The following is an 8420-nucleotide window of genomic DNA, read 5'->3' as shown; positions in this document are numbered from 1 at the left end:
TTATTATGAGAATTAAGTGAGGGTCTGTGCATACTAAGTATTAAATTAATTTTTCATATTTTACCTAGCTCAATAAATGTTGGCTGGTATTATTTTTAATGATAATTAAATATTAATTTCATATTAAACTACTTTTAATATTATTTTAACCTCAATATTTACCATGATTAATCTCATGGTAGTACAGTTTAAGTTGTTATTTACTTGTACTTTTTTGTATCTTTTTAAAACTTTTTATTGTAAACCTGGATAATTTTGACATTCAGAAAAAAATAAAGCTATTTTTATGTGGAGAAAAATTTAAAACCATTTCAATATTTACTCTTTATGAAAAATTAAAATTATAAAAAAACTTATTCATATCTCTGTGTTGTCTGTTGACTATGTTGAAATTGCAAAGAAAGGCCCTAATTTAGCTTTTGAAGTTCTAAGGAATTAGTGTATAGAAACAATACAAGAAAGAAAATATACAGTTTTGAAAATTATTCAGTTAGATTTATGATATTCAATATTCAGTTTTTGACTGACTAGAGTTCATTCTATATAACCTTTGCTGATATCTTCTAATAGAATTTTAGAACAAGGAGGGGGTTCTTAGTTGTCAAAATTATAAACTTGTTTTGTTTTTAATTTCTTTTTTAACTAGCACTGCTGTGATAAAATTTAGATTTTAGAGGATTATAATTATAGAAGTAACATTCTTATATTAGTGTAAGATTTCTAAATAAACATATCAAAATAGGAAATATGTTAAAATAAATTTTTTTTTAAAGATTTTTATTGGGGAATTGGGGTAATGGGAGCAGTGCTGGGGAATTGGAGAAGGGGAACAGACAAGTTGCTATCCATTTTGTTCTTCAGTCTAGTTGTGGAGGATGTTGCTTCACTGGCCCAAGTTGGCACCATCATTGCGCTCTTCCCGGGCGAGGAAGATCAGTCGCCGGCTTCTGGACGGCCGCTCACTGCGGCTGCTGGCTACACACAGTAGCCCATGGCAGCCCACTGCAGCAGGGGCTGCAGCCTACACTGTCGCCGGCGACTCACGGCAGCCCAGCTCCAGGTTGAGCTGTTCAGCATCTTAGCTGTAGAGGGCAGTGTCACTGGCCCTCATATGTGGGATCCGAACCGGGGCCCTCTGGCATCTGAAGCCAGTTCTTAACCAGCCAGCTCAGCCGGCCCTAAAATAAATGTTTTAATATATTAAAATAAGAAGCTTTCCTAGTTTCCTCTGATATACACCCTTTATAGTTATAGAATAACATACTCACTGAAGTATATTGCAGTGGGAAAGATCTAAAATAAACCTATGTTACCCTTCCTCCAAGGCCTCAGGATAGAGAAGCAGATGGAGAGGAAGATGCTTCTTTCCTTGTAAGCCATTTGGAGACCCTTGTTATTCTGCTTGAACATGGTAATGAAGATTCACCTAAACATATAACTAAATCTCCCCATTGAGATGAGACAAGGGAAGAATTTCTGTTCACGTGAAAGCTTGTTAAGTTAGTGGTTTATAAATTAGGAATCAAAATAGGAATCAAAACATCTTGCCGTATAATATCTTTTTTTTTTTTTTTTAAGGTCCTGGAATCCTAGCTGCTACAAATAAGACTGAATTGGGAATTATAGAACCGTCTTCCCCAAGCCCTAGCCCTGTGAAAAAAGGCAGTTCAATTAATTGGTCTTTCCCGGATAAAATAAAATCTCCAAGAACTGTGAGGAAACTTTCCATGAAAATGAAAAGGTTGCCAGAACTTAGCCGAAAACTGAGTGTTAAAGGAACCTTGAATTTTGTAAACAGTCCAGATAGTACTCCTTCCTTGTCTAAATGTAACTGTCAAGGAATGCATCATACTGTTATTCTCCCTTCTGGGAGCACAACCACAGCTGCTAAGAGGAATGTTATAAGTCGGTACCATCTTGACACCAGTGTTTCTTCTCAACACAGCTACCAGAAGAAAACTTCTACGAGTTCTAAGTATTCCTGCAAAGGTGGTTACCTCAGTGATGGAGATTCGCCTGAACTTATAACTAAATCTAGCAAACATGGATCTGAAAACAAATTTGGAAAGGGAAAAGAAATAATTTCAAACAGTTGTAGCAAGCATGAAATTGACATTGATGCTTTTAGACATTACAGTTTTTCTGATCAACCTAAGTGTTCACAGTACATATCTGGGCTCATGAGTGTGCATTTCTATGGTGCTGAGGATTTAAAACCACCTCGGATAGATTCAAAAGATATCTTTTGTGCAATTCAGGTAGATTCAGTAAACAAAGCAAGGACTGCTTTGCTCACATGTCGTACGACATTTTTAGACATGGATCACACTTTCAACATAGAAATTGAAAATGCTCAGCATTTGAAATTAGTAGTATTCAGTTGGGAACCCACTCCAAGAAAAAATCGAGTGTGTTGTCATGGAACTGTTGTTCTCCCCACCTTATTCAGAGTGACAAAGACACATCAATTGGCTGTCAAACTTGAACCTAGAGGTCTTATTTATGTGAAAGTGACTCTTTTGGAACAGTGGGAGAATTCTCTTCATGGACTAGATATAAATCGAGAACCAGTAATGTTTGGTGTTGATATTCGAAAAGTTGTAGAGAAAGAAAATACGGGATTGATGGTGCCACTTCTGATACAGAAATGTATTATGGAAATTGTAAAAAGAGGCTGTCAGGTATTACTTCACTGTTTCTCTACTACCCCCTTATCTATCTAAATAAATTAATCAATCAGTTAATTAAACTTATATACAATAAGTCTTGAGGGAAGGAATTAAAGGTAAGGCAAAAAAAAATCTAATTTAGACATTTCTCTTGCCTATTCTTTATTTTTATTCCATTACTGTTTAGGGTATAATTCATGCCTTACCCTATGTTGTCAATGACTGAGAACATGGATCGGTCCACAGTTTATGCTGTGATGCACAGCTGCATGGGCCTTGTACCTAGAGATCAAAATTGCTTTACAGTGTCATTCCTAGGATAAGCCAGAGCTGATAACATAGGCAAATAATTAACTAATTTAAGGAATGTTTATCCATGGTTTGATTCCTCAGGTAGAAAGTTCTAACAGTGAATCCTACAACCCTACTTCACTCCTAAAATTAACCCCCTGCTCTTATTCCCTACCCTTGCTCAGTCCCACTCTTTGGAAAGCATAAGCTTATCTGTCTCTTAACTTTGAGATAGCATGGGCGATGAGGAGAGCTCCTACTGATAAAAACACATTTCATTCTCTTTTCCTTTAAATAAAAAGGTAAAAGCAACCCATTAAACAAATAACCTGGTGCTATTTGTATCAAGATGCATAAATGTTAACCAGTTAGTAGAACTCATCTTTTCCTCATTTTCATTAATACATGGAGACTGTGACAGTGAGAAACAGCATATCATTGAGGATATTATTCTGAGGTACAAGAAATTATTTATACTCATTTTTGCAACACAAACTGGAAAATCATTATGTTCTGAGGTATTTCTGCTTTAGTGCTATGAGAATTTGTAACATTGATTAAAAGCATCAAAGGTAAATATCACAAAATCTGACATATGATTTCTTTATATGTAGAAAGGACTTTAAAATAACCCACCATGAACTTAACATGGAAACCATAGCAACAGCATAAGTTTGTGGACTTTTGTATTAAGATGCAGGAAACGGATTCTGGTTTCTCTTCCATTATTAGCTGTGTGATGTTGGGCAAGTCACTTAAATCTCTTTGGGTCTTATTATTTGCTTATTTCTACAAAAATAGATGCAGTAGCTCCCTGAAGCTAAAAGGTAGGACATCTGAACTTTGGAAACCTCTTCTCGGGTATCTTATCTTTCAAGCTGGGTTTATGTTGCCAGTGTGGGCGTGCGGCCTTTAGTTTCCAATCCAACTTTTGGTCCAGCTACTTTTTTCTTAAGTTTCTCTGTTTTTCCTCCATTTTTTTTTCAGGCAGCATGTAGAGGTTAGAGAGATTAGGCAGACTTCAAAGCTAATTATTAAACAGAAACTTTTTACAATTGAATATTAAAATAAGTAACTTAAATAGCACTGTACTTCTATAGTCTATTTTCTGAAATATTTTATAAAGAGCAGGTGTATGAGATTGTTTTAATTTATTTTAAATCCCAAGAAAGCATTTTTAGCAGTGCTTTTTAGTTTTATACTTAAAGTTCAGAGAGACTTAATTTAATAAAAATTATTTTCTATGAACTAAAAAGTAAATTTTAGAATTTAACATTTGGAACTGTACTTTCTTTTTTTAGCTGAGTCATCCTGCCACCAGTTGGCAGCTCAGCGGCAGCTCAGCTCGGGCCAGGAATCAAACTGCTGTTGCTCAGAGCTCACACTCTTGAGCGAGCTCTTAACCAACTGAGCCACTCGGCCAGCCCTGGAACTATACTTTTTAAATACCTTATTCTTGTTTTGTCTGTTTTGTTTTACCCCCATCTCACAGAAAGAGACTTATTCTGTCTGCATTTTATGGACTAGCTTACTGTTTAAATTTTGTTTATCTTTTTAGCCAGCAAATAGTCTCGTTTTTTCACCATGAAAGTCAGGTTTTGATAGTCACTCAAAAATAGTTTATGGCATCTTTCAAATGCTTTGAAGGCTACTATTACCCATCTCTTGCTTCCAATGGGAATATTACTATAGAAATCATACTCATGGTCCATCTAGTACCTATTCCATCTGTGATAGAGGTATCAAGCACGTACTTCAATGTTTGATTCAAGAAGTCGGCCTCTGAAGTTAGGGATATATTCTAAAATAGCTTTTCCTTGAAATATCTATATTAGACTTTTTTTTCTTTTATTCACCTTTAAAAGTATGTTTGTAATTTCAGCTTTTGGGATAACGTGTTCCATTAATTTATTACTTACTATTGAAGTATTACTTTCTTTATTTTAGGTTCATCTCCTTCTCAAGTTCAAGGGGATACAGATCTTTATGGGATTTTGTGACACTTAACTGTGCCTACACAAGAAGGGCTCTATTCAAGTTAGTTTCTTCTAATGTAATGACATTTCCTTTGATCCTGTTTAATATTTTAGTTTCATTTTCTGTTCTATCCATCTACAGTTGTGTCATGTCTTTCTTGAAATGATGTGACCAGCATAGCACATGCTATTCTAAGTGCGACTGCACCATGCATGTGGATAAGAGAAGGAAATTTGAAGTTTCTTCCCAGTACATTACTTCGTTTCCCATATTACGTTGATCCTTTTAAATATAACAGCAACTTGCATTACCCTCTCTTAGTTAATACTTACTAGCTTATCATTCTAAATATTTTGGATAACATTTCTTTGTACCCATTACTGATATTTTCCTATTGAGACCCACTTTCTGTAGTGTATTCTATCAGTTAATTAGAAGAGGTTAGTGTCTTAGGTAAACCTGGAAATTTCATTTGCGTACTCCTTCCTGTAGGTCATTTATAACATTTTAAAGTGATTCCTAGTCCAAATTCATGGGGGTCTCCATTGTTTGTTTTTGCTTTATTTCTGTCTTGATAATTTCTTTATTCATAACTTCTTCAATTCAAGGTGATTGAAGTTGCTAAATAGTCTTTGATGTGGTGGAAGTATAGGTGCCAACCACTTATTTTCCTTAGTTTTCTTGAAGTTTTATTCTTTTAAAAAACTTCAATTGCTCAATCAGGCATGCTTTCTCTTTACAAAAACCATGTTGATTTCCTCTCAGTGAATTTATAGTGAACTTCTTAAGACTTAATATTTTAGAACTTGTGTGAACTAACAGTGTTTAAAAAACAAATTTTTAAAATCTAGATTGAGGAGAGGATGGGGGTATCTACATCTTATATACCTTTTGAATTAGAGGGTTTTTTTTAACCTTTTATATGTTATTTTAATTGAATTTCCTCCATCATTTTATAGTCAATTAACTTGATATGTTAAAAAAAAATCCTAGCTTTGCTTTTATTTCTTCCTGAGAATGTTTTTTCCTTAAAAGATAATTTTATACAAATAGTATATTGGAATCTTATTTCAATTATATACTTTTTTATGGATAAATAAACTGAGTTTTAAAGAGATTAAATAACTTGACCAAATTCACCAAGGAAGGAATTATAAAGTGAGGCTTTATGAATTCAAAACCCTTGTTTAACCACTGTGCTGTATGTAATATTTCAGTCTAGAGCAAAAGATGTGAAAGGGCCATGACCTTGGGGCATGGAGATGTTGGTTGAGCATATAAAACTAAAGGGAAGGGATTGTATCTTTTCTTAAGGTAAGATAACCAGCACTATAGAAATCATAGTATATTGTTTGAATTTAAATGAAAGAATAGAATGTTTTTATTAAACTAATCAATATAGTCTACGGTGAAATTTTAAAAGCTGTCTTTAAGATATTTTTGATTAAATGCCATCAGAACATATTTGATTACCACGTTCATGTGATTTATGCATACTGTACTATTATATTTTCTCTTTATCAAATTTACCATAATGTGGCCATAATTTTATTTCTAGGTAGTAGGCCTGTACCGATTATGTGGGTCGGCAGCAGTCAAGAAAGAACTTCGAGAGGCTTTTGAGAGGGATAGCAAAGCTGTTGTTCTGTGTGAAAACCAGTACCCAGATATAAATGTAATAACAGGTAATAAATAGATTTTATTTTATGTACACAATCTGGAAAGACTGCATCTGCAGGAAAGAGAATTGAGATACTATTTTGTAGCCTAAATTTAATTTGGTTTTATTCTGAAGTCTTATCCTGGGAAAACTAGGGACACCTTCCTGGGAGAGGTAACTCCTCAGCTAACTTTTAAAAGGTGAGTTGGACATCTTAGCCAGGCAAAGGTTGGAGGAGGGCACTCTATTAGCAAAAAATTGGAGGTAGGAAATGGCATGACTTGTAGTACTTGGTAAAGAGGAAAACACCAGGAAGGTGAGTGACAAGAGATGGCTGGGATGCTGTCTCACACTGGAACCCAGAACTGGCAATCAGGATCGTTTGGAAACAGCACAGTTAGAACCTGGTCATTTTCTGTCCTTCATTCCTTTCCTTCCTTCCCTTTCTTTTCCTCCCTCCCAAGTTAGTTGGATGAGAGTTTCCATGTAGTAGGTTTTATAATAGCACTTCCACATTAGAGACATAGGTAGCTAGGAGGGCTCAAAGAAAGGTAAGGAGATGGTGATCACCAACCCTTTGAGGTGAATACGTGTGATTCTGTAATGAATCTTTTTTTGTTATTCCTGTGTATTTAGAAAAAGAACTTTAAAAAATGGTTCCTTTGTGTTGCAGTGCTAAAGGGTAAAATTGGAAAGATTATTTTTGATTTTTTTCTCCGAATCAGAGCTGGAGTTTTAAACCTAACACTATGTATCCTGGGGTAGTAGAAATTAAAGTGAGAATCCCCAAGGAAAAGGGGAGTGCGCCCATAGGAGTGACCAGAATCCACTTCATCACTTACACTTCCCTATCTGGATTAATTTGTTTATTTTAAATATTTATTGAACTTTTACTATATGCCAGGCATTCTTCTAGGCACCAGGGACAAGGGAACAGAATGAACAGTGAGTGTCTCAGTCCTCATGGTGTGTGTATTCACGTGAGGGAAGAGAGTCAGTAATCAAGCCAATGACTAGTAAGATACTATAACTCATCAGTGATAGGCAGGGCAATAGGAATGATACTGATTGGAGATAGTAGTCAGGTTGGTGACTTTTGTACCTAGGAGAAGAAAGTCAGAGAAGAAAGTCTCTCTGAGAAGTGCATTTTGAGCTGAGATCTATATGGAAAATCTAGCACCAGAGTTCTCAGCAGAGAGAACGGTGAATTTTGTGATTGACAATTAATAAAACACAGGTCCTACAAACCAGCCTGACTGGTAGAAGTAGTTTTAGTGATTAGAATGCTTTTTTTTCCCCCTCACGTGATGATACCTATATCTCATCATGGGATGATTAGAATTTTCCTGCCTGAATGAAGGTGAGAAGCATGTGGTTTCATGGTATCTATTACAGAGCAGCTTCAAAGAAGTAGTCAGAACCATTTACATATTTACCTATAATTGCCTGCATTTTCCAGTACATGGTAAAAGATTTACTGTGTTGCACCAAATAAACTTCTCCATCAGAAGTTTTCCTCAAGTCTCTCTTAGGTAGCTCCTGTAGCATTAATGATTAACACCACAACTTATTATCTTAAGGTTTTCATGCCCCCAAAATATTTGAAGGATATAAAGAAGGCAGTGGGACTTAAGATGCTCCTGTCTGTCACTAAGTTTTTGGGATAAAGCCATAAGCTAATTTCTAGGCTGAGTAGTTACATTGTATATGTCATAACATATACTCTTATAAATACCTCCTCTCTGTATTATTTTATAAAATCTTTTGATGATTCTTCCTATGAACGCTTTGTCTGCTTATAGAAAAGGAACTATAACTTTTTT

General features: G+C 35.1%; 1 protein-coding gene across 5 annotated transcripts in view; it reads left to right on the top strand.

The window, feature by feature from the left end:
- Positions 1-8420, top strand: part of SYDE2 (synapse defective Rho GTPase homolog 2) — a 61245-nt gene that overhangs the window by 21439 nt on the left and 31386 nt on the right. For all 5 annotated transcript variants that reach the window (XR_002122121.1, XM_019626414.1, XM_019626412.1 and 2 more), the window contains exons 3-4: positions 1579-2681; positions 6496-6622. Coding sequence is in view for 4 of the 5 variants with exons in the window: in XM_019626414.1 (XP_019481959.1) it covers positions 1579-2681; positions 6496-6622 (1230 nt within the window). In the remaining variant the exon portion in view is untranslated. The remainder of the gene's footprint in view (positions 1-1578; positions 2682-6495; positions 6623-8420) is intronic.

Source organism: Hipposideros armiger, unplaced genomic scaffold (genome assembly GCF_001890085.2).
Source record: "Hipposideros armiger isolate ML-2016 unplaced genomic scaffold, ASM189008v1 scaffold_675, whole genome shotgun sequence".
Classification (NCBI taxonomy): domain Eukaryota; kingdom Metazoa; phylum Chordata; class Mammalia; order Chiroptera; family Hipposideridae; genus Hipposideros; species Hipposideros armiger.
Note: the sequence above shows the minus strand (reverse complement) of the source record. Positions and strands in the feature narration are given on the sequence as shown.